Genomic DNA, 27,363 nt, shown 5'->3' with positions numbered 1-27,363 from the left:
CTCACCTTCTTAGACCTGGATGGAGTGGGGAGGACCTTGGACTTCCCACAGGGCAGGGAACACTGACTGCTCTTTGGACAGTGACTAGGATCACTTGCTCTACAAGATGAGGACCCAGCTCAAATTCCAGCACCTACATAAAAGTCTGGGTGTGGCTGTGTATACCTATATTCCTAGAGCTGCCAGACACATGAGGCTCACTGGTATGCTGGACAGTTGGTCTGGTTCTAGCTCCAGCAAGAAACTGTGTTGAGCAAGTAAGGCAGAGAATAAGAGAACATTTCTGTTCGCTTCTGGTCCACACATATTCTTATACCATCCATGCATATATGATACACAATAACCCCCCCACTAAACATACAACAAACATACACATGTATTCACAATACACATATGCATGCAAGTACATGTACCTGCAAATATAACACATCTACACAATGGGCACACACACCATGACACATGTACACATGCATACATCACAAACACACACATATGCACACATACATACATCATACACATACACACATTGGTACACATATGTATACAATTGTACACAATAACTTTCAGTCAGCGAGACACACACTGAACAGACACATCTCTTTCACACACATTAGCACCTGGTCAAATGCACACACTCAAACACACATGATAGCACACTGGCATGCTCACACAGTCACTTATAATTACAGACATTCATCTATATAAACACTCAATAACACAGTGCACACTTACAAAATAATAGTCACACACTCTGAATACTAAAATGCATGACAAATACACACAATAGACAACTAAACCACAGAGAGCACACATACCCACATATGGAAATGCATTCCTACAAACTGACTCATCTTCTCATATATAATCTCATTCACTTACTCACTAAAATCACACACACACACACACACACACACACACACACACACTAAAAGCACACTACACACATATTGGATCCTAGGGGTTGAACTCCAGGCTGGTACGACAAGCACCCTTGCACACTCAGCCATCTTGTCAGTCCAAATGTTAGCTACATATTCGCTTCTCTCCGTCTACATTTCCGCTAGGGAGAAGCTGATATCACCTTTCACTGTTAGTGCAGAAACTCAAGCTTCCCTAGGAGGTTAGTTCATACTTAAAATGTACTTCAGGTAACTGCCCGTGTATTTACTGCTTGTGACTAATTCACAAGGAAAACCTAAATTTCAACACCACACTAAAGGACCCTCTTGCTCTATGGTTTTTACTAAATCTCCATCCATCGAGGTCTGAATTCATCGAGGTCTGAAGTCAATAAGAGCTGTAATCATTGGGCCCCATTTCCTCTTCTCATGCTTCCATTTTCATTAGATCCAGACGGTCAGTCAAATGAAAGGTCATCATATCCCACTCTCTCTACATATTTACTGTGTGTGGGGGTCCCTTGTCATTTTTGCCGATTGTCCTGCATTCATAGCACTTATATAGGAATAGTGTACACAAGAGTAAATTGCTTTGCATACAGGGATTGTTTTAAATAAATCCAAAGCCCCTTCTGCTCTGTAGTAAATCTAGATATTTCCAGGCCTTAAGACCTTGCCAAGCAGGTCTGACAACTCTTCTATAGGAATGAGGTCAGAGAAAGTAGGAGCTATTAATTATTTGAAGTACAGGATTGTTGTATTACTTGAGACTCAAGTAATCAGTCTCTCATCTGCTCTCCTTCCTTTCTTTTTCTGCTTCCCTATCTCCTCCTTTGTCCCTTCCTTCAGTCCTTTTTTTTCTCCTCTCCTGTAAGACTCAAAATTCCTTAAGTCTCTTAAGATGAGCATCTGTTGTTCGACCAATTGTACAAAGACAGAACAGAATCCTTGACAACTCCGCCAAGCCTCACAGACAAAGAAGAAAAACGGACCATCTCTTGACACAGAGGAAGCCACAGGGTTTTTTGTTTTCCAGCATGTTCTAATCCGTACTGCATGCATGACCTCACTCAATTCTGCCCTGCCCTGATTACATGCTCGTGATTTGGCTGGATTCTTCTACACCCAAATCTTGCTTACTTGTGAAGAAATGATAACAAAAGGACAAAAGACTTGTAAGGTTAGCCCAAGTAGTCTGAGTTCAGACGACTTCCAAATTCATCATAATCCAATCTGCCCATGCTTGACTTGTATAGCAGTGACGATGAACATTAATGTTTTTCCTTTTCTTCCCTTCATTTCTTTTCACTTACTGTGGCTTCTCCAGTGGACCATTTGTGCCTGCTTTTCCAATTCTTTGCCCAAGAATAATTTTCCTCATAGCTGAAGCGCACTCTCAGATACTGGTTCTGTGATTCCTTCAAGAGGAAGAAGGCCATTCCATGGATAGTCATTACAGAAAATGCTACATATAAAGAGACAACTGATTAGAACTTTGAGTCCGAGCACTATTCAGCATATTCTATATCTGTCCCATCAGAACTGACTCCAGAGATATTGAAGGTCAGCTCTCTTGTGTTCAGCCTTTTCTTCCATGTATCTGGGTCCCCTAAAGGCAGAAGCGGTGCTGGGGATGAGTCTAGGTTAGTGCTGTCCTCACATGTGCAAAGCCCTGTGTTTGATCTCTACCACTAGAGAAGTAGATGTACTAATTCATGCCTATAATCCCAGCATGCACGAAACACAAGATTAAGGTAAACCTTGGCTACTTAGAAAATATAGAAGACACTCTAGGCAACATGAGATGTTAGATAGAAAAAAAGTTTAGATAGAATAATAAAGACAGAAGTGGCCAAGTTTATTCTGGTTTCTTCCTCTTCTCTTCCCTTTAGCACAGAATTCTTTCCTTATCACAACCCAGAGTACTTCACAAAGTTCTTTGTTCTGAGCTCAGCCTTTAATCTGTGTACACAGCTAGAAACAGCATGGCATTTGAGGTGACAGTGCCTGATAGCCACAGGCACAAACTAACTTCATAACAAAGTTTTCTAAATTGGAGTCAAGCACAGAGTGTACCCTGTGTCCAATTCCAGACTTTCTTGAGGAGTCTTCAGATTGGCTATGCACACAACACCCTCCCCCTAATCCATGAGCCCTTCCCTATACCAGTTCCAGCCTGCACTTGAGACAAACCCACAAAACAGCTTATAGTAGCCAAATATTTCTTTTTCGTCCCCGATTCTGCACATGAGTCCAGAAGTCCAAGCCTTTTGTTCTCATAATGGTCACAGAAGTTGGTGCTGATCTGGGCATGTTACCATCTACATTGACACTTTCAATGATGCATGCAGATGTCAAAGTCTCAGAGTTCATTCTACAAATCCACTTTGTTATTTAATATTTTAAAAGTTGCTTTTAAGGACATTGAATATTTTATGATTTGGAGTTCTTTTTTTTCTTTTTTCTTTTTTTTTTTTTTTTCTTTTTTGGTTTTTTGAGACAGGGTTTCTCAGTAGCTTTGGTGCCTGTCCCGGAACTAGTTCTTCTAGACCAGGCTGGCCTTGAACTCCCAGAGATCCACCTGCCTCTGCCTCTGCCTCCTGAGTGCTGGGATTAAAGGCCTGCTCCACCACCTCCCGGCTTCTGTTTCTTAATTCTTTATTTCAGTCATATGTTTGTTATACAGCCCAGAGTAGCCTCAAACTCACTACAGAGCTCAGGCTGACCTCAAACTCACCCTCATTTACTGCTTAGCCTCCTGAGTGCTAACATGCCCAACACTCACTCTTTTCAAGACAGGATTTATTTATTTCATCATAAGGAATTGAACTGCATCCTTCCAAGCACACTATCCACTCACCTTCTGTGACCTTTATCCTGGATTTATTTCATTCTCAATCTTTCATTGTGAACAAGTTTAGGCAGGGACTAACATGAGTTATTGGTCGGGGGCTGGCCTTGCTGGTTTTGCTTCTCTGTCTTAAGAACTGACACAAAGAAAAGCAAAGAAAGCACTATCTCCCAGGGACAATATAGGTTTTACTTCAGAAGTTGTAGTTCAAACTCATGTTTTCTCTTTCCCTTTAGCATGGTAGAAATGAGAAATTTTACAAACTAACAGACTGTGTGATGGCCACTCTTGTCAAGCATATGTGGAATAAACTACAATACAGAAATGGAAGGCACAACTCTGATTTTCTGCTGGGTTTTAAGTGGGTGACTCCATTTCTAGTCCAGACTTCTGATGTAGGAGGACACAGACCTTTAATCTGGATCTTGAGGTAAAAAGACGTTTCTTCAAAATGGTCCACACGTTCTGGGCTTTTCATTCACAGCTAGCTGTTGTTAGATTAGCTAGACTGTAGCCTGTAAGCCTGTAAGTAATTCCAATAAACTCCTTCTCTCTCTCTCTCTCTCTCTCTCTCTCTCTCTCTCTCTCTCTCTCTCTCTCTCTCTCTCATCCTGACTAATAGACTGTTAACTATTATTTATAGTCAATTCTTTATGTCTTGAAGAGTATTCTAATGTTGAAACACATCTATCTGAAATCTTGTAGAATATCTAAAGTGTGTGCAGGTTCCCTGAGAGGCCAGAAGAGGTTGTCAGATCCCTTGGAGCTGGACTTATAAATGCATGTTAGATGCTCTTTGCTACCCCAGCAGACGCCATCCACCAGACTCCTTCCTAGAACTTTGTAGCAAAACAATAGCTATAGCCTTGCTTTCCCCATCCAGATCTCCTGTGTATCCCATACAATGGGTGTTTCTTTGTGTTATTTCTTGGCTTATGATTGTCAAGATACCTTTCCCTTCACCCTTCAGAACTGTAACACATTAGCGAAACATTTCCCCTCTGAGCTGCAACACCTCCATTGGGGAAATCTTCCTCCTAAGAGCTGCAACACATCTAATGTGGAAGTTTTTCCCTCCTCAAAGTTGTGACACTAATTCTGAACCTGAATTCTGAACCCGATAGAAGGGAAATGGGTAATAGCTTTGAATGCACTGTCACAGGAGACAACTTTCTGAAGGGAACACTAGTAGCACAGGCTTAAGATCAACAATTAATAAAAAGGACCTCATGAAACTGAGAAGCTTCTGCATGGCAAACGACGCCATTACTTTGACAAAGCAGAAATCTAGAGATTGGGAAAAGATTTTTTTTTTTACCAACTCCACATCCAGTAGAGGACTAATATCCAAAATATGTAAAGAAAACTAGACATCCAAAACCCCCAAATAATTAAATTAAAAACAGGGTACAGATCTAAACAGAGAATTCTCAGTAGAAAAAATGCAAATGGTTGTTAAACAGTTAAGGAGATGTTCAACATCCTCAGCCATCAGAGAAATAAAAGTAAATCAAAGCTACTGGGAGATAGCAATAACACAAGTGACAGTTCATGCTGGCAGGGCTATAGATAAAGGGAAATACTTCTCCATTGCGGGAGGGAGTGCAAACTTGTACAGTTGCTATGGAAGTCAATATGCAGGTTTTTCCAAAAATTAGGAGTCACTCCACTACAAGACCCAGAATATACCCCAAAGACACTATATCCTACCGCAAAGACACTTGCTCAATTATGTTCATTGTGATTTTTTTTTTTCGAGACAGGGTTTCTCTGTGGTTTTGGAGCCTGTCCTGGAACTAGCTCTTGTAGACCAGGCTGGTCTAGAACTCAGAGATCCGCCTGCCTCTGCCTCCCAAGTGCTGGGATTAAAGGCGTGCGCCACCATCGCCCGGTCTTGTTCATTGTGATTTTATTCATAATAGCTGAAACTGGAAACAATCTGGATGTCCCTGGATAAAGAATGAATTTAAAAATGTGTTACATTTACACAGTGGAGTATTACTCAGTTGTTAATAAAAAGACATCATGAAATTTGTAGGCAAATGACTTTAACTAGAAAAAAAAATCATCCTGAGTGTGGTAAGTCAGACCCAGAAAGACAAATATTGTATGTATTCACTTGTAAATGATTACTAGCAGTTAAATAAATAATAACCCAGCTACAATCTGAAGACCCAGAGAGGTTAGGTACAGAGGAGGGCTCTAGGGGGGAACACATGGATCTCCCTGGGAAGGGGAAATAGGATAGAATTTTCTGGTGGACTAGGGGCCAATGTGAATAAGAACAGGAGTGATTGGGTGTGCAGAGGAGATGGTTTGGAGGTAGCAAATGTGAGGAGAGAAAGGTGGATGTTTTTCTCTGCATATGTATGTTAGAATCATTCAGTCATACTAATGAATATATCCAGCACTTCACCGTTCCTGTTTTCCTCAAAGGAAGAAAAAAAACTCTGATTCTGGGCCCACTTAGGAATTTAAGAGAGAGGGGAAAGAGGTAGTTGTGGAGGTGGGATCTAGCGTTAGAGTGAGATCTTTGGTAGTGAACTCTAAGATGAAATTACATTATTGGTCCACAGCTGTTCTTTAGCTTCTTATCTGGTGATGGAATCTCTGCATATGATTCTCCCATGCTGAGCCATCAGGCGTGTGGTCCTAATCAGAGCTGTGTCCTGTCACCATCATGTCTTTCAGCCTCCCCAAACTCTAAACTAAATAAAAATAGAGAAACTCTTTTACACCGTGTTGTTCTTTTGGAAAACTACAACTCCCATGCTCCCCCTGGACTACGGATACCTGTGCGCACCCCAGATACCTTTGCGCTCCCCGTTAAAAGGCAGGGCCACACTAGCCCCCCGAAGAACACCCCTGCCTTTTATTATTTTTTAAGAAGAACACACCGTTCTACAGAATGTATATTTAGTACAATTGTTAACCAAAATATAAGAAGGTTCCTATGGTCTCTTATGAAATAAATTCAGATAAGTAACAATTCAAAGAGTAGCCTGCCATTTCTGCACAGTCATAGTCACAGGAAGAATACAGAAGAACTTTCAGGGGAGGTAGGAATATTGTGTGCCTTGGTTGCGTTGCATTGCAACCAAGGTAATATGGGTTACTAATTTATTAAAACAAACAAAAATCCACGAAAGCAAACGAAGGCAGGATAGTACCGCCGCAGGTATCATCGAGTCAGAACGTGAAGTTCTAGATTCTGAAACTCGGGTAATTGCAGTTGCAGAAGTCCTGGCAAGAATGGCATTTGTGTGTTTGGAAGAGGTGCACGCAGTGCATGTTGGGATATGTAGTCCGATCGTTGGGCGCAGTTTGGGGCCGGTGAGAAACTTCTCCCCTGGCCAAAGAGTGAGAGGTTGCTTTCAGACCCAAAAGACCCAGTATGGAGTCTTAGTGATGATGTCCTGCGCTGGCCACTGTGACTCAGCTACTTGGCTCCCAGTATGTCCTTGTCACCGGCCACCTCTCCTAGATCAGACTTTCTCCGCAACTCTCAAAGACCGCTATGGGACTGACCGACTCTCAGAACCCAAACTATATCAAAAGTGTCGAATTCCTAACAGAGAGCTCTCCCTAAGTGAGTGACCTAGTTAAACTCTACCGAGTTGCGAGCTACCTAGAAAGCTGACTGCAGCTTTCTTGAGCAGATTATGATTCCTCTCCCCTCTGCGCTCCCTCCCCACCCCCGCCGTGTCACTTTTTCCGCAAAGAGGGTGGCATTTAGGAAACCTACCACTGTTCGTCCTCAATGGAACTTGCAGCGCCAGAAGGGGCTAGGGAGAATCTAGATGAAGCTTAGCTGCTGGGAATTTGACATCAGAATCCCCTTGGTCGCCCCTTGATTGCATGACTGGGCTATATGTGCGCCCCCTCGTGGCGCTACCGGAGCAACCAACAGCAAGGGTAAAGTTGCTGGGCCTACAGTACCTATGAAAGTCTGAAACTGAACTCTATGATCCGGCTACAAAATTCACATATTCTAAATATTAATCTTCTTAGAGCATCAGCAATAGTTATCGAGATATTTCCCAAAAAATCCTATTTTAATTTTTACAGAATATACTTTTATGAACAATACTTCCACCATTTGTGTGTGTGTGTGTGTGTGTGTGTGTGTGTGTGTATGTGTATGTGTGTGTGTGTGTTATTTTGGTTTGATTCCTATGAAATCGATTCCTATGAAACTCAGCTGGCGAGTTATGAAGTCCAGCCTAGCACCAAATTTTGTAGTTCATCCTGTCTATGCCGCCTGACTACCGGGATTTCAGCGTGTGTCACAATATCCATCTTATCTTGCTTTGTTTTGGGTTTTGTGTGTATTGAGATAGTCTCTCCTGTAACTCAAAGGCTGCCCTTGAACATGCCATGTAGCTGAGGATGACTTTTAACTCCTGATCTTCCATTCTCTGCCTTCCAAGTGCTAGAAATACGGGTGAGTGACACCAAGCCTGGACTGCTGTTATTGTAATGAGATTCTTTGTGACTGTTCTCCAAACTTCATGAGTATCATGACCTTTTCTATATAGGAAATGCAAAAATATCTTCATTTCCTTTGAACAATTAATATTAGAGTATTTTCTGCTGAGTAGATGTTTAATTATGCTATAACGTCAATTAATATGTGAAACAGTTATCTATATATACACCTATGTTTACCTAAATTGTTCTAATATAATAAAAACTCGGGAGGCAGAAATTCAGATAAAGATCTGTCTGATATCAAGGCACATCAGAGAGTCAATTGGCTGACCCTCTCTCTCTCTCTTTTTTTTTTCCATCTACGAGCTCCAGAAATTCCCAATTCTCTTTCCCCATCCCTCGCTATCAGGCCTCCTAATTCCTCCAATGACTCTATGGCTCATCCTGGTCAGCCAATTGCAGACTGTCCTTTAATTCAAGGTGGCTTTATTGGCAGTGTGGAATGACTGAGAGAATAATTCTCCTGCAAAATACATGTGCCATTTTCATTTGGAAATCAAATATTCATAGCCACAGTAGGATGTATCTGGTGTGGTGGGTTACCCTCCAGAGAAGACCATTCAGATAATCTATAGCCATTTGAAAGTCTCTGTTCAAGCCACTCAGGTACTCTAGACCCAAGTATAATGCAGAGCATTTAGAGTAAGGGAATTTTAAAGACAAAAACTATATCCTATTCTTTTGCTTGGCAGCTTCAGGGGGAGGCTTGCACAAGCAGACAGTTTAACAGAAGCCAAGATAAGTTAGCCATGGCATTAACTTTGGCTTCCTAGAATGGATCAGGATAATTTTCCACAGGACTTCCCATTAAGATCGAAATCTAGTTTAACCTAAAATGGTCTCAGCAAGAACTCAAGATGGAGAAACCTTTGTTCTATTTCCATGGCACACTGCTATCTCTAGTTTTGAATGACATATTTAATTTTCTTTGTACACATGTCTACATGTATGTGGGTGTGTGGAAGCCAGAGCACAGCCTTGGTTGTTATTTTAAGATACCATTCATTTTTCTGTTTTTCGTTTTGTTTTGTTTTGTTTTCCTTGACATGATCTCTCACCAGTCTGGAACCTGCCAAGTGGGCTAGGAGGGCATGGATACACCTGTCTTTGCCTCCCCAACACTAAATTTGCAACTGTGTGTGTTACCATAGCTGTCTTTTTAAGTGTGGGTTTTGGGGTCAAACTCAGGTCTTCATGCTTTCAAGGACAGCACTGGTCTGGCTGAGCCATCACTCCAGTCCTAATGTATTTTATTTCTGTATTTTCTTTTATAAGTCAACTTCTTCATAATTCCTTCTGTTTAAGAGTAACTTTATTTTGTCTTATCAGTATATCATGTAAAGTTCATAACCACCTAATAAACTTGCACAAAAGAATAAGTCTACAAATTCATTTGCTATTGCCTTGGAATATTTGGTTGGTTTAGAACTGATTCAGTGACCCTATTGACACTGAGACTATGATCATGATATAAATGTCTAGGTTGTTTTTGTTCTTGTTGTCTATTTGTTTCCGTGTTAAGAGATATAAATTAAATAATAATGAGATGATAATATTAGTAGTACAGGAAAATTTCAGAACACTGACAACACCGAATGCTGGAAGCCTCTGCAATGGATGTCCTCATTCATTGCTAGTGGGGGTGCATAATGGTACAGCTGCCTTGGAAGATAATTGGATGATTTCATTTTTTAACTTAACTCTTTATTGATTCTTTTGGAATTTCACATCATGCACCCCAATCCTGCTCATGTACCAGTCCCTCCATACCTGCCACTAACCCTGCAGTAAGCCCCCAAGAAACCCCCTAAAATTTAATTAAAAACAAAATAAACAACAACCCCACCTTGGTCCTCTGTCTTTGCAACACCTCTTCATTTGACCTAGTGGTTTTGTTTTTTTGTTTTTTGTTTTGGTTTTTCGAGACAGGGTTTCTCTGTGGTTTTGGAGCCTGTCCTGGAACTAGCTCTTGTAGACCAGGCTGGTCTCGAACTCACAGAGATCCGCCTGCCTCTGCCTCCCAAGTGCTGGGATTAAAGGCGTGCGCCACCACCGCCCGGCCTCATTTGACCTAGTGGTATTGAGTGATGCAGTGTGTCAAACACTATACCCTTTTTTTCTGACCAATACCACTCACAAAATGTTCATTGTGATGAGCCAGTGGTCTGGTTCAGGGCCTCTGGTACACCATCCTCACTGGATCCTCACTGAAACTCCTCTCAGGTCGGATGCTGTTGCTGTGAGTCATAAAGATCCTACGTTACTGTTCCTGAGGACAAGGCCCTTCACAAACTCCAGTAGGTCATAGATTGGGAAGATGTTAAGGTGGGCCAACCAAAGGCCCAGAATTCATGTCTTGGTGGTAGCTGAGCTGGTTGGACTGGGCCTCTGGGACTGCCCCCCTCAGGTGAGGGACAGAGCCAGCTCTCTTAGGCCAATGCCTAGGGACAAGCTCTCCCATGTGGGCCAGGAGCAGCTCTTTTGCTGCAGCGTCCAACTAGGGGCACAGCCAGCTATCTCAGGGTGGTCCGGCTCAGCACAGCCTTCAGAATTCAACACACATATTTCATATGAACCTGTGAAGTAACACAGGCCACAGGCGTTGTCACAGACACTAGTGGCAACAGGACCACAGTTGTAGACATGGCTATTTTCAACAGGTTGGGTCCAGACATCCTCATGGCCCCAGTAGGTACACAGGCCACCCTGATTGGTATGACCCATCAAGACCCTCAGACATCAAAATGGCCTCAGGCTGCTGTCCAGACTCCAGACATCAGCACAGCCCCTGGTGGCAGCGGGAGCCACAGACATCAACCTAGACCCTGACTACTGCTGGACCACAGACCCAGACATAACCAGCAATAGCATCCTGGGCCTATATAACACCCTGTCGTCGTGTGGCAGTGCAGGCCACCCAGATCAGCATGACCCTAGTGGCAAGAAAGACCTTAGACACTAACATGGCCACAGACAGTCCCTGGGCATCTATGTGACCTTTGGTGACACCATGGGCCACAGACATCAACGCAAACCCTGGCTGTGGGAGGTCAATAAAATGTCTAGTTTTTATATGTTGTTTAATTTCTTTAAAGAAATTTCACATTTCCCATTATAATATATATTTTCATTTATTAATAAGATTATAACAGCTTTATTGTAACAACACATTTCATAGGATTTTACTTTGTTATCGATTCATATTTTGTTAGATTTATTAATAGATAAGTAGCTATGTGATTTATAGCTTTTTGATAATTTTTCCCTTTTCTTTAACAGACTTCAAATATATAGGTATAGTGGCATGCCTTTTATCTCAGCTTTCTAGAGGAATGAGGGGTGAGCATGGTGTATTTAATGAGAAACTATCTCAAAAAAATTCTTAATTGAGATATTTATTAACGAAATATATAAGTTCAGCTGTTTCCTTGGAACTCAGTAGATAATTTTTTTTAATTTACCTTCACATTCTTCTGGACCTTCTCTGAGCACAGCATACTTTTCTCTCTGATTTCGTTAACATACTCTTTGGGCAAAAGATATTGCCCACACTTAACAATTCTTAAAACGCTGTGCTGATCAAATACAATATTTCGAATAATTTTTGAAAATTTATAGAATTTGTCTTATCATTGCTATATATTTTAACATAAATTTGATAACACAATTTAAAATCTTAGAGATATTTTATATTTAATAAGTCTTACTTGTTTACCTATAAACACACAATCATGTTTCACAGATCAATTTTTAAAACTAAGTAAATTTGCTGAGTATTGAGTTTATACTGATGTGAATTAATTTTTCTTGCCGTAGCTCGATAAGGCAACTGCTGAAACCCTTGAAAGTCTAGATCTCTATCTTGGATAAAATACATAGAATTCCCTTTTACCTAGCATAAAATGATCAAAAACAAATGACATATTTCCTAAGCAAAGACATGTTTGGCTTTCTTCTGTCTTCATGTCTGTGCCATGATGACTCTTTTAGATGAGTTCCCTTCTTACCCACCTTCCAACCTCCCAACCTTCCCACATGGAAATCTTATCTCCATGCTCTTGGAGCCCTGGTTCCTGGGCTGGTGAAGGAAGCCCTGGGACTCTTGGTCACCCTTGCCAGAGGTGCCTCACCTCCAAACTAAGAGCGGGATAATTGCAGAGTACTTTTTTCTTTCTCAAAGAATTTGAGGAATATTGGCTTATCAATAATTTATCATTGTTAATTCCCCAAATGTTAAAATTTCTTCTAACACCTACCCAAAAATGGCTACTAAGTGATAGTCATCATCTCATGCCTTCAGTAAAAAACTTCTAGACAAATCGGGTTGGTGTCAGTAGGAGTCAGAAGGAAATAAACCATTGAAGTCACAGAAATAGAAGCCGGCAAGAATCTTTATGGCAGGACCTGGTGAACTGGCAAAGTGTTTAAAGGCTTGCTGCTCTTAGAGAAGACTAAGATTTGGCTTTCAACACCCACATGGTGACTCACAACCATTGGTAACTCCAGTTCCAAGTGATCTGTTGCCCTCAGTGAACAAGAATATCCATGAGGAACACATACATGTAGGATACTCATATGTAAAATAAAAATAAACGAATCTTTCAAAATGTAAGAGTCATCGGGATAAACATCTTGATGCTGTCTTTCAGACTTCTCACACAGCTCTGCGGACTTAGCTCTAGCTCACTGTGAATTGACAAGACAAGAAGGTTTGATAAGAAGTGATGTGTTCAATAACCAGTATCCAAGACTTGTCTCATATCATGATGCATAAACAGATCTTCTGGTGGAAATTGGACAAGGGTCTCCATGTTAATACTCATCAGTAAATGGATGATTGGGATGTCCATTAAAACTGCAATTAGAAAAAAAAGAATGCCTAATATAAGAAATTGATTCTTCCTCGTTTTAAAGAAAGACAAATTCAAATGTTGGTCAGTAATAAAGGTTAATTTAAGGTGTACTTGTTACTGCTAACAAGTTCATTTTCTTTTTATTATCAAACACAGTGTTGCATATTGTACTGGCTAGTTTTATGTCAACTTGACACAAGCGAGAGTCATCTGAGAGGAAAGAACCTTAATTGAGAAAATGTCTCCATAATATCCAGCTACCAGAAAATCAATAGAAAATTTTTTAATTAGTGATTGATGTGGGAGATCACAGTCCATTGTGGGTGGTGCCATCCCTGGGCTGGTGGTCCTGGGTTTTATAATAAAGCAGACTGAGCAAACATGTAGAGCAAGCCAGTAAGCAGCACCCATCCATGGCTGCTGCATCAGCTCCAGCCTCCAGGTTTGTGCGCTGCTTGAGTTCCTACCTCCACTGCTTTTGATAGAGAACTGTTATATGAAAGTGTAAGTAAAATAAAAACTATCTTTCCCATGTTGCTTTCATCATGCTGTTTCTTCATAGCAGTGGTAACCCTAACACATGATTTACAAGTAAAATTTATAAATGGAAAACATTTCAATTTTTTAGACTGGGTCTCACATATCCCAAGTTGTCCTCAAACTCACCATATAGCTGACAATAATTGGGAGCTTCTGACCCTCCTGCCTCTATCTCCCAGTGTTGGGGCTATATTTGTGTACCACCATGCCCAGATTAACAATATTAAGACCCTTATTCTAGATGCATGCTTTGTAATTTGGTAATTTGAATACTTTACTAGTGACACAAATATAATTAACAAATATCATTCTTTTATTTTTATAGTTAAGCATAAAGTACAGCAATAACACCTCTATTTTTATCATTCTCTCTATCTTTGTACTATTTCTCGTAATTCTTAACTTTTTTCTATACACTGAATAAGATTATTAACCCTGAGGTATGCGGGAGCTGATGTATAAGCTCAGGCATTTAACTCAGGTAAAGTAGATGGTAAAGTATATGTGCCAGGACACAGCTGTAGAAAACCGAAGCCTACACAGAGCTCCAGTTTGAACAAAGGCCTTGTATTATCCAAAAAGTTCTGTGGCTTGAGATGGGCAGAAGGCACACGTGAAAGTAAAATTGACCCTGGTTCCACCATGGAACAGAGCCCTAGAGACAATCTGTAAGAACTCCCAAAGCAACTCATCCCCAGCTCATATTAGCTTTTGTCTTCTGCATATCGAGGTAACATTTAATACATTACGCTTCTACTCAACAACCTGAAGCAATATATTGATAAAAGGTACTTACTAATCTGCAGAATTGTATCTTAAATTTTTGTTCAAACCATCTAGGACTTTCATGTCCTCTGAAGTTAACTGGAATTCAAAAACCTATCACAGAAGTAGAAATTTTATTACTTTTATGTTACATATTGCAAGTCTGGGAAACCCATTTATACTCAAAAGAGTGGTACAGAGACAATATTAAAAACACAGGAGACATGTTCCAAATCTCTTGATATCATTCACAACATTTACACTATTAAGAAATAAAAGGCAGAAAAGACATAAAGCAATATTCTTACATAAGAAATTGAACCACCCAACTAGAAAGCAAGGAAAACTAGGAAAGAGAGATGGTGTTATTGAGACATATTAACTTAGAATATCGAATAAAAGACTAAAAACTGAATTTTAATGCTATGGGACAATGGTCTTTCATTCTGTCACTTGTATTCTTTTTAATAAAATGCTGGTTGGCCAGGAACCAGGAAGGCAGTATAGGCAGGACGACCAGGAAGTAGAGGAGGGACAGTGAGAATGCTGGGAAGAGGGAAATGCAGTCTGCAGTCATAACCCAGACCCAGAAGAAGCAAGAGGTGACTGCTTCACCGAAAAATGTACCAAGCCACATGGCTAACACACACAAGAATTATGGGCTAATATAAGTTATAAGAGTTAATAAGAAGCCTGAGATACTAGGCCAATCAGTTTATAATTCATGTAGACCTCTGTGTGATTTCTTTGGGCCTTAATGACTGCAGGAACCCAGCAGGACAGAAAACTCAGTCAACATTTTAACAAAAGAATTTACTAAAATGTATGGACAGAGACTCCTATATCCCACTATAAATGAGAATAAGTTTTATATAGTTTAATTTATAAATTGTCAAATGTTAATGAAGTCATCAGCAACTAGCATAGAAACTGGCTTCCAAAGGTCTTATCTAAATTAGAGATCAAAATTATCACCACTAGCTCCCAGTGAATTCAGAATAATGATTTTATGAATCTATAGTACTACTGTAAAGTGTGATAGAAAACAAGAGAAAATCAGTATCTGAACAGCTGATAAAGCTCTTAAAGGTAGGGTGGACTGAGCTGTTGCAGTGTAAGCCAAACAAGCCCTTTCCTCCCTCAAGTTGCTTTTGGTCACAGTTTTAAACCAGCAAAGGAAAACTAACTAGGACATCCTGTTCACCCAGTGTCAGCTACGTACAAGAGGGACTCTGTGCCAAAGTAAAAAGTGACGACTAACATCCAAGATTGTCCTCTGACAGCCAGACACATATCAGACTATGTCCATATGCACAACACACACACACATGCACCTTCATGGGGGTGTATAGGGGGAGAGAGAAAGATTCTTAAATGACCTTAGAGATGAAAGGAAATAAAAGAAATTTCTAGACTACTCCACCCCCACAAAAATTGTGATGTGTAATGAAGTGGAGCCTAAACTAGTTACCTAAAGAATAAATAGAAAACCAATGAAGGAAAACAATTCTGCAACAGCCCAATCAATAGAAAACACTCACTGTCTTGCAAATGAGAAAACTCAATCCAGAGCAGCAAGATGGTACAGGAAGTAAAAGCCCTTGTGGCACATGCCTGAAGACCTGAATTCAATCCCTGAAATCTATAGTGGAAAGAAAAGCTAACTACTGAAAAGCTGTCACCTGACTTCCACATATACATCATGGCACATGCATGCGTGAACACACAGACACACAGAGACATACATACATGCCTATATATGTATATATATATATATGGATAAATATAATTTTAAAAGAACCTAACATGCACAAAGATGTTCTGAGAGATCACAAAAGACCCACGTTAAGGATATGTGCTGACTAGTCTATGTCAACTTGCCATAAGCTAGAGTTATCTGAAAGCAAGGAACTTCAATTAAGAAAATGTCTCCATAATATCCAAATGTAATGCATTTTCTTAATTATTGATTGATGGGAGATGCCCGGCACATTGTGGTGAAGCCATCCGTGTGCTGGTGGCCCTGGATTTTATAAGAAAGCAGTTTGAACAACCACGAGGAGCAAGCCAGTAAGCACTGCCCATCCATGGCCTCAGCATCAGTCACAGCTTCTAGGTTCCTCTCCTGGTTGAGTTCTTATCTCAACTTCCTTTGATGGTGAACTGTGATGTGGAAACAAAGCCAAATAAACCTTTTCCTACTCAAGTTGCTTTTGGTCATGATGCTTCATGACAGCAATAGTAACCCTAACTAAGAGAGGATATTTCACAGGTGTTTCAGTGCTTACATCACCTGCATCATCTCTTTGATCCTCTTCTCTTTGAAACTTTTGGCCAGGGTCACAATCCCACGCTGCAACAGGTAACGAATGGCAACCAAGGCTGGTGTTTGCTTGTATTTCTTTGCCATGGTACAAAGAACTGGATCGTCTAAAAGAACTGGGCTGCTTTGGTCCACCCTGGAAGGGAAGGTAAAATGCTAAACTACAGAAGTTCAAATTATCTTAAGGATAGGAGGTCTCCAAAGCTGTTATATACTCTAAAGCATAGATATACAATTATTCTCCTTAGGCCAGTAGAGTCAATATCACCTCAGATCTTCTAAGAAATTTAAATGCCAACCTCTCTAAGTAGGCTGAGAGTTAGATCTAGTAAGTTGTTAAAGGACTAAATCTATTTCAACAATGATATTTGAGATTATCTGTTGTTTTTGATACCTACCATAATGGGTCTCGTGAACTTCCCAATGTACAGTAGGCAACCAGAGCGATGTCCTTGGACTTGCAATACTCCAGCATTTTGCTCTGGTTGAGATAAATATGACACTCTACCTGATAGAAAACAATCAGATTGCAAGAAACTTTACATTAACACAAAAGAAAATGATCAAAATGAAAGAACGTGAAATTTTAAAAAGTATAATGTGAAATTTGAAGCAAATAATAACATTAAGTAGCAATCACTTTAACAAAATAGATTTAATTACTCTTTCTTACAGAAAAATTTTTAAAACATGTTCTGAGAAAAAATAATTCTATGGACGAGTTCCTGAACACTAAATAATCTGTTCCACTTCATGATGACGTGGATAAAGATTCTTGATGACATGTTTTATGACAAAAGAACAAGGTTCATAGGATCCACATGAATGTAGGAAACTCATAAGTCCATCATAATACAGAGAGAAAAAAGGGTAAACAAATCTATTTGCTCATGCTGACTTTCACTGTGATGATTCTTTCAGAACATTGGTAGTCAAGGGCAAACTCTTAGTCTCATGTAAAATTGATTTTTATCTTGATGTGTAAAACATTTTATAGAAAATATCATGCAAGAATCCTAAAAGGGGCAGGTGAAATGGTGCAATAGGTTAAAGCACTTGCCTGTAAACCTGATGACTTGATTTCAGTTCCTGTGACCCAGATGGTGCAAAATGAGAACCAAGCAATTCCTATAATCCTCAGACTTACACATATGTGCTGGCGTGTGTGTGTGTGTGTGTGTGTGTGTGTGTGTGTGTGTGTGTGTGTGTGTGTAAACAGTTGAATTGCTGTCAGAAAGCAGGAAGCAGTAGACTTCTTCTCTGACAGATGTATGTGTTCAGCAAAAGGTCAGCTCATAGTTCTCTGCCCATAATTCCCATCATGATTTCACCATAACCAAGTAAGATATATCATGAATCTAAATGAATTTGATAGCTTCCTGGTAACTTCCTTGTAGCTATGACTTGGTTACTATACCTGAAATCAGAGGTTGTCAGGACCAAGGGCACAGCCATCCAATATTCATATTATTAGCATCCATATTTTACTTTTGCTCCATAATTCTTAATTACCCACACTGTCTTTCCAGGACCTTTCATTCTGTGTACCATTCTCTCTGCAGCATCTTTCTTTTTCCAATTGCTTCTCATAGATGGAGAAGAAGTTGATCTTCTCAATGGCCACACTATAACACCTGTCTCCTTCGGTTGCCTTTCCTTGTTCTAATTATTATATCCTATTAGGCCTAAATTAGCCTCAATGTTCCACTGTCTTTCTCGTAATTTTAAATAATATGCTCTTATGTCCTCTCAGAGAGACTGTATTTTTAAATTTTCCATCCCATGAGGTAAAAGTAATAAGGCTAACAACAAATGGATATGAGTCAGTGGTGTAGGAAGAACAAATTAAGGCATAGGGCAAGGAGTGGAAAGAGCTCACCTGGTTGCACACAGGCTTGTACTTGAGCCCTGGCTTGTTCAGGATTATCTCCAGCTGCCTGCGGTTAAAGTTGGACACCCCAATGGACTTGGCTAGTCCTGCATCCTTACACTTCTCCATGGCCTGTAGTGGAAGAGATAATGAAGGATAAATTGCACAATTGTTCAAAGAATTGATATTAAAGGGGATGCTCCAATCAATGCTGGCTTTGACTATCTAAAGATGGAGAATTTATAAAGAAAATAAGGAGCAGAGGAAGGGAAATTAAAAAAAAAATCCCGAGTCCTTAAGAAATAGATGACGTGAGAAGCCAGACCAGCTTCTTGAAAACAAGCATAATTCCAATCACCCCTATTCTCCTTATCAGCTTATTCCAGCCAACACCACTAGCAGAAGCCTACCAGGCCATCAGAGGCCAGGTCACTATCCTGAAAACCAGGTAAGCCACCAACCCAACCAACTCTCACTTATCCCACCCAGCATGATCCCAAGTGCTCCTCTTTTCCTTGTCACCTGATCTTGACCACAACTCTGGCTGAAACATTCCATTGTCCAGAGGCCAGGTCAGCATCCTGAAACCCATGTAAAACCTCCTTCCACACACCCCTGCATCCCCAACTTAACTCCAACCACCCCACCTCTCCTCATCACCACTTCCTTACCCTCACCCCTAAGCTGAATACTTCTACTCACCAGATGACAGACAACACCCTGTGTACAAGGTAATATTGCCTCCTCCTCTACCTGTGCTCAGCCACCATAACTTTAACTGCCCCTCCTCTCCTTATCACCATATCCTGGCACACATCTCTGGTGGAAGCTTTCCATCACATCAGAGGCCAAACCAGAATCCTGATCCCAAGAGGTAAGACCAGCATCCTGAACCCCAAAGATCAGGCTTACTTACTACCTGAAAAAAAAAAAGCAGGCAGAAGTCTCCTACCCTACCAAAAGCCAGGCTAGCATCTAAATCTGAGAGAACCCCTGGTCAGATCAAAAGTCACAGACATACCTAGCCAAAACACTAGCCCTAAACTTGGTCAGCAATCCCCCGCTGGAACAGAAGCCATCCAGGACATCAAGATTTTCAGCCTCCAGTATGGGTGGAGACCCTCTAATCAACCATGGTCTATGGGATCCAGAAGACCAGAAAGGAAATAGAAACTAAGGAAGAAAACATCCAACAAAGACAAATTGAGAAATCGTCAACTAGACCTATAATTACTCCAAATCTAGATGCCTAAAAATGTAAGAACAGAATGAACAAAAACCAGGGCAATATATTACCACCAGAGCCCAGTCATCCCACTACAGCAAGCCATGAATATTCTAACACAGCCAAGGCACAGGGAAACAATCTTAACGTCAACATGATGTGATGATAGAAGTCCTTTAATCGTAGATGAAAAACTCCGTTAAAGAGCTCAAAGAAAAAATGACAACAAAATGTTAGAGAAAAATCAACAGATCCCTTAAAGAATGGCAAGAAAACTAAGAAGAAACAAATAGTTGGGGAAAACAATTCAAGACTCAAGACATTAAAATTGAAATACAAGCAATAAAGAAAACACAGAGTGAATAGAGAAAATGAAAAATCAGGGTAAGTGAAGAAAACACAGATGCAAGCATCACAACAGAATTCAAGAGATAAAAAAGAGAATGTCAGACAGTGACAATACAATAGAAGAAATAGTGTCCTTAGTCAAAGAAAATGGTAGAGCTAAAAGATTCCTAACACTAAACATCCAGGAAATCTGGGACACCATGAAAAACCCAAATGTAAGAACAATAGTAATAGAAGAAGGAAAAGAATTCCACCTCAAAACCTGGAAAATAGAAATAACATCATAAAAGAAAAATTTCCTAACCTAAAGAAGGACGTGCTATAAAGGTACAAAAACATTACTGAGCACCAAACAGATTGGATCAGAAAAGAAATTTCCTTTGTCACACAATAATCAAAAGTCTCAATATACAGAACCAAGAAAGAACATTAAAAACTGCAATGGAAAAAGGCCAAGTAACATATAAAGGCAGACATATAATAATTACACCTAGCTTCTTAACTGAGACTCTAAAAGCCAGAAGGGCCTGGACAGTCTTGCAGACTCAGAGAAACCAACAATGCCAGCCCAGACAAATATAGCCAGCAAAGCTTTCAATTGGTATAAATGGAGAAAACAAGATATTTTATGACAAAGTTAAATTTATAAAATATCTATCCACAAATCCAGCCCTTCAAAAAGTACTAGAAGAAAAACTCCAGCCCAAGGAGATTAACTACACTCATATAAACATAAGCAACTGATGATCTCACAACAAAAAACTCAAAGAAGCATATGAAGAAGAAGAAGAAGAAGAAGAAGAAGAAGAAGAAGAAGAAGAAGAAGAAGAAGAAGAAGAAGAAGAAGAAAAAGAAGAAGAAGAAGACTAACAACAACATTATAGGAACAAACAATCAATAGTCATTAATATCTCTCAATATCAATGGACTCAATTCAACAATAAAAAGACACAGGCTAATAGAATGGATACAAACTAAAATTCATACTTCTGCATACAAGAAATACACCTCAACATTAAAGATAAACATTATCTCATAGTAAAATGTTGAAAAAATTATTCAGTCAAATGGACCTTACAAGCACTCAAGTATAGCTACCCTATTACCTAACAAAACAGACTTCAAACCAAAATTAACTGAAAAAGCAGAAAAAGACTAGTCAAGGAAAAGGCTACCAAGATGATGAATTCTGAACATCAATGCCCCAGAAGGGTATTGGAAGGGTACCCATATCTGTAAAGAAACATTACTAAAACTTAAATCACTCATAGAACCTTACACAGCAATACTGGGAGACATCAATACTCTACTTTCACCAATGGTCAGGTCATCCTGGCAGGAACTAAACAGAGAAATTACAGTCCTAAGTAACAGGACATAAACGAACCTAACAGTTATCTACAGAACATGTCACCAAAACAGAAAATACTATACCTTCTTTTTAGCACTTCATAGAACCTTGTACAAAATTGACCACACACTTGATCACAAAGTCTCAACAGATACATGAAGATTAAAACAATCCTGTGTATCCTATTAGACTACCATGTATTAAAATCAGATTGCAAAAGAAACAGAAACAACATAAAACCTACAGACTCATGGAAACTGAACAAGTCTTTACTGAATTAACATTTACTTTATTAAGTTTACTGAATTTTCATGCAAGGAAAAAAGAAAGAAATTAAAGACTTCCTAGAATTTAATGAAAATGAATACACAATAAAACCAAACATGTGGTATATAATGAAAGTAAAACTAAGAGGAAAATTCAAAGCACTAAGTGCTTACATTAAAAAAAATTCAAGAATTCTCATACTGGTAACTTAACAGCACACTTGAAAGATCTAGAACAAAAAGAAGTAGATATACCCAAAAGAAGCAGATGGCAAGAAATAAACTTAAGGCTAAAATCAATAAAATTCAAAAAATAGAACAATACAAAGAATCAATAAAACAAAGAGTTGATTCTTTGAGAAAATCAACAAGACAGATAATTCTTTTTCCAAACTAACTAAAAGACAGAGAGAAAATTCAAATTAAAATCAGAAACAAAAAAGGGGACATAATAATAAACACTGAGGAAATTCAAAGAAACAGTCATATTTCAAAAACCTGTACTACACAAAAGTGGAAAATGTAAAAGAAATGGACAATTTTCTTGGTAGATACCACTTACTAAAGTTAAATCATAAACAATTCAAATAGACCTATATTTCCCAAAAGAATACAAGCAATCTTTGAAAGTCTTCCAACCAAAAAAAAAAAAAAGCCCAGGGCCACAGGGCCAGTGGTTTTGGCACAGAATTCTACCAGACCTTCAAAGAAGAGCTAATGACAATGCTCTTCAAATTATTGCACAAAATAGAAACAGAAGGAACATTGCCAAGCTCATTTTATGAGAACACAGTCACCCTGAAACCCAAATCACAGAAAGACTCAAAAAAATGAAATTACAGACCAATCTCACTGAAAAATATAGAAAAATACTCAATAAAGTGCTTACAAACATAATCCAAGGACAAATAAAAAAAATCATCGATCATGATCTAGTGGGCTTCATCCCAGATATACAGGGATGATTCAACTTACAAAAATCTATCAGTAATCCATCATATAAACATACTGAGGAAAAAAAAGCAAGATAATCATCTCATTAGATACAGAAAAAGTCTCCAACAAAAATCAACACCCTTTCATGATAAAAGACTTGGAGAGATCTGGGATTCAAGGAACACACTTAACATGATAAAAGCAAAATACAACAATTCTATATCTAATGCCTAATTAAATGGATAGAAACTCAAGGAAATTCCACTAAAATCAGAAATAAGACAAAGCTATCAGCTCTCTCCATATCTATTTAGTATAGTACTTGAAGTTCTAGCTACACACTGAAGGAGATCAAAAGAATACAAATTGGAAAGTAAGAAGTCAAAGTACTGTTATTTGCAGATGATATGCTAACATACAAAAGCAACAATAAGAATTCTACCAGGGAACTCATACAACTAATAAACATCTTTAGTGAAATGACTGGATGCAATATTAACTCAAAAAAATGGTAGCACTCCAATAGACAAATGATCAATGGGTTAAAAAAGAAATCAGGAAAACAACATGCTTCACACAAACTACAAATAATACAAAATATCTTGGTGGAACTCTAACCATGTGAGTGAAAGATCTATACGACAAGAATTTCAAATCTTTGAAGAAAGAAATTGGAGAAGATATCAGAAGACGGAAAGATCTCCTATTTTCATGAATCAGTAGGGTAAACAGAAAAATGGCCAACTTATCAATAACAATCTACAAATTCCATCCTATCCCCATTAAAATTCCAACACAATTCTTTACAGACCTTGAAAGAACAATACTCAGCTTCATCTGGAAAAAGAAAAAACTTAGGAGAGCTAGAATAATCATAAACAATAAAAGAACTTCCAGAGATTTCCCTGATTTCAACCTCTGCTACAGGGCTATAATAATGAAATATGCATGGTACTGGCATAAAAACTGATAGGTGGATCAATGAAATCAAATTGAAGACCCTGAATATATATATTCACACACCCATGGACACCTGATTTTCAACAAAGAAGCCAAAATAATACAATGGAAATAACATCTTCAAACAAATGGTACTTGCATAACTGGATATTCAAATCTAAAAGTATGCAAAAAGATCAATATATTTCACCCTGTACAAAACTCAAGTCCAAATGAAACAAAGACCTCAACATAAACCCAAATACACTGAACCTGATGTAAGAGAAAATGGGGAATACCTTGAACACATTGGCAGAGGAAACAAGTTCCTGAATAGAACAGCAATAGAGCAAACTCTGAGATGCACAATTAATAAGTGGAATGTCATAAAACTGAAAAGCCTCTGTAAGGCAAAGGACACTGTCAATAGGACAAAACAGCAGCCTACAGAATGGGAAAAGATCTTCACCATACCAACATCTGACAGGAGACTGATTTCCAAAAAACTAGACATTAAAAAATAAATAATTAAAAAAAACAAATAATTCAATTTTTAAAATGTGGTATAGATCTAAACAGAGAATTCTCAACAGAAGAATCTCAAATGACTGTGAAATACTTAAGGAGATGTTCAACATCCTTAGCCATCAGGAAAATGCAGATAAAAATCACTGTGAGATTCCACCTTACACCTGTCAGAATGGCTAAGATCAAAAGCACAAGCAACATCTCATGCTGGAAAGAACATGGAGGAAAGCAAACACTCCTCTATTGCTGATGGGAGTACAAACAGATACAGCCACTTTGGAAAGCAATATGGTTATTTCTCAGAAAATTGGGAATCAATCTACCACAAGACCCAGCATACCACCCTTGAGCATATACCCAAAGGACGCTCAATCATACCACAAGGACACTTGTTCAACTGTGTTCATAGCAGCTTTATTCACAATAGCCAGAACCTGGAAGCAACCTAGATGTTCCTCAACCAAGGAATGGATAAAGAAAATGTGGTACATTTACACAACAGAGTACTACTCAGATGTTAAAATCAATGACAAAATGAAATTTGAGGGCTAATGGATGGAATTAGAAAAAAAAATCAACCTGAATGAGGTAACCTAGACCCAGAAAGACAAATATAGTTTTATACTCACTTTTAAGTTGATATTATCCATAAAATAAAGGATCCATGCTACAATTCATAGACCCAGGGTGGCTAAGTAACAAGGAGGGCTCAAGGGGATACTTGGATCTCCCTGGGAAAAAGAAATCCAAGAGATTTCTTGGATGAACTGGGGGCAGATAGGGATAAGAATACAAGGGATCAGGCAGAGGTTGGGGGGAAATATTAAAAGAATGAACGTAAAGGGTCATTTCAGGGTCAGATAGAAACCTGGTGCGAGGGAAACTCCCAGGAATGTACAAAGATGACCCCAGGTAAGACTCTAGCATAAGGGGGTATAGAGCCTGAAATGACTACCTCCTATGACCAGACAAGACTACCAGTGGAGGGATTGGGACACCAACCCAGGCACATAACCGTAGACCTTAAGTCTGCTCTACCTAAGGGTTGTACAAGAGTGACACAGACTGTGGGACTGGCCAATCAATGACAGGTTTAGTCTGAGATTCATGCCAGCAGAGTGAGAGTGAGCCACCCCTGACACTGCTTGGAACACCATGACTCAGAGACTGAATGATCCAGATAGCTAGGATAGACCTAAACATAACAAGAGAAAAAGAAAGTCAATATAATGATGTCTAATGGTATTCTCTTATACTCATAGATTAGTGCCTAATTCAATACTCATCAGAAAGGCCTCATCCAGTAACTGGTGAGAACAGATGCAGAGACCCACAGTCAAATATTATGCTGGGCTTGGGGAATCCTGCTGAAGAGATGGAGCCAGCGGGGTCAAGGATATTATAAGAAAACCCACAGAATCAACTACCCTGGGCTCATAGGAGCTCAAAGAGACTGAACTCAGAACCAGGGAACCTGCATGGAACTGACCTACACCCTGTGCATATGCATGATAGTTGTGTAGCTTGGTTGTCTTCTGGGATTCCTAACAGTGGGAGCAAGGGGATTCTCTGACTCTTTTGCTGACTTTTTGGGCCCTGTTCCTCATATTGGGTACCCTTGCCCAATCTTAATACAAGGTTGGGTGGTAAATTTTATTACAACTTGATATGCCACGTTTTACCAATATCCATGGGAGGCCTGCCCGGATGGAGGGAGCTGGAGGGGAGGTGAATGGAAGGGACTGGAAGGAGAGAAGGGAAGGGAAAATGAGGCCGAGATGCTCAATACATACATAAGAAAAGGGTGGCATTCCAACATTTTTTGTAAAGAGATTCCTAAACCCCTGCCCTCCATTCTTCTCCATTCTTATTATTTTCCAATAATGAATGCCTCTGCTAATTCCATCAAACCATTCTTATAAAAGCTACAAATTCCTAGACTGAGTCATGTACATTCTATTCTCGCAGGTGAAGGTAATATCTGAGTCAAACTCTCACGATATTCCCTCTGTATTCTCCTCTCTAAGAACTCACCTCCCATGTGTCACAGAGATTCACCAGGTCCACCAACAGATTTCCATGCTCATCTCTTGGAAATAGCTCATCTGAAGGCTGAAATAGAATCATCCATTTTAAAGACTTCACCACAGTCATGTTACCACATTTGGTCACACTGCCAAGTCTCTCAGAGTCTGGGTCATGAAACCTTCCCAAATAAGTAGGACATTATTTTAGATACATTTGGAGTGACAAAGGATGAAACTTTAAAGACTGGCATCCTCTAATCTTTATATTTTTTTATGCTTAAATAGTGCTTTTCTTCAAAGTCCTAATGGTGTCTTGTATTACTTTTGTTATTATTTCAGATCCTATATTTCCCTATAGGAAAATGCCTCTATCTTTTTGGTGAATCTAGTAATTATATGAACTTGATCTCTGGCAATAACGGATTATGATTTGAGCAAAACAATTCACTATCACAGTGGACAGAATATTGTATAAGGGCATGCACAATTAAACTGGGCCATCAGTCAGACTTTCTTTTCGGGATTAACGTGGGTTAGAAAGCCAGAGTAACTCTCAAGTTTTACCAATCATGAATTTTGAATTGCCACGAGACCATATCTTCTACCAATAGCAATGGCAATCCCCAACTAAATAGACAAGATGTAGAAATAAGGAATGGAGAAAATATGTCTGATGCGGATGCTATTCATACCTTTAAATGTAGTCATGGCTTGGACATCCCAGTTACGTAACGTAATAGCCTCCATTGCACAAACTAGCTTAAGTTTTCCGTGTAATTTTATAGCAAGAAATCTGTACGACACTGTTATTAATGGCTAAATGCCATCTACAAAACCCCACCACCATGAAATATCAAGACAAATAATCCCCAGTCGTCAACTGTAGGGTTAAGCCAGCCCCTTTAGGGGGCGGATTTTGCCTCCGGCGAGTGTGGACTGCTGCGCCCTCCTTTTTTCTTTCCTACCTCCTGGGCTATGCGGGAACCTAGGTTCTGTAAGTTTACCATTAAAGTTGTAAATATTCCATTATATCTGCATTGCAATTATTTATATGTTTTATTGAACACTTCTTTATAAATATGTAGAGCTGGTTTTGGAGTTGGACTATGGCTCAGTCCCTCTTCAATTCCAAGCCTGTTGATAAGAGATAT

At 39.3% G+C, this 27,363-nt stretch overlaps 2 protein-coding genes across 2 annotated transcripts in view; both read right to left on the bottom strand.

Moving 5' to 3' along the window:
• LOC101988440 (prostaglandin-E(2) 9-reductase-like) overlaps positions 1 to 7,600 on the bottom strand; it is a 24,249-nt gene extending 16,649 nt beyond the window's left edge. Inside the window, exon 1 of the mRNA XM_013349058.2 lies at positions 7,496 to 7,600. The gene's annotated coding sequence lies outside the window, so the exon portion shown is untranslated. The remainder of the gene's footprint in view (positions 1 to 7,495) is intronic.
• A 3,912-nt stretch (positions 7,601 to 11,512) lies between these two features.
• The window catches only part of LOC101988147 (3-alpha-hydroxysteroid dehydrogenase-like), a 27,272-nt gene continuing 11,421 nt past the window's right edge, over positions 11,513 to 27,363 (bottom strand). The window contains exons 4-9 of the mRNA XM_005354915.3: positions 26,220 to 26,297; positions 18,602 to 18,724; positions 17,121 to 17,230; positions 16,693 to 16,858; positions 14,431 to 14,513; positions 11,513 to 13,096 (exon numbers count right to left, since the gene is read on the bottom strand). Of these exons, the coding sequence (XP_005354972.1) occupies positions 13,054 to 13,096; positions 14,431 to 14,513; positions 16,693 to 16,858; positions 17,121 to 17,230; positions 18,602 to 18,724; positions 26,220 to 26,297 (603 nt within the window). The 3' untranslated portion in view covers positions 11,513 to 13,053. The remainder of the gene's footprint in view (positions 13,097 to 14,430; positions 14,514 to 16,692; positions 16,859 to 17,120; positions 17,231 to 18,601; positions 18,725 to 26,219; positions 26,298 to 27,363) is intronic.

This window comes from Microtus ochrogaster, chromosome 16 (assembly GCF_000317375.1).
Source record: "Microtus ochrogaster isolate Prairie Vole_2 chromosome 16, MicOch1.0, whole genome shotgun sequence".
Taxonomy (NCBI): Eukaryota; Metazoa; Chordata; class Mammalia; order Rodentia; family Cricetidae; genus Microtus; species Microtus ochrogaster.
Note: the sequence above shows the minus strand (reverse complement) of the source record. Positions and strands in the feature narration are given on the sequence as shown.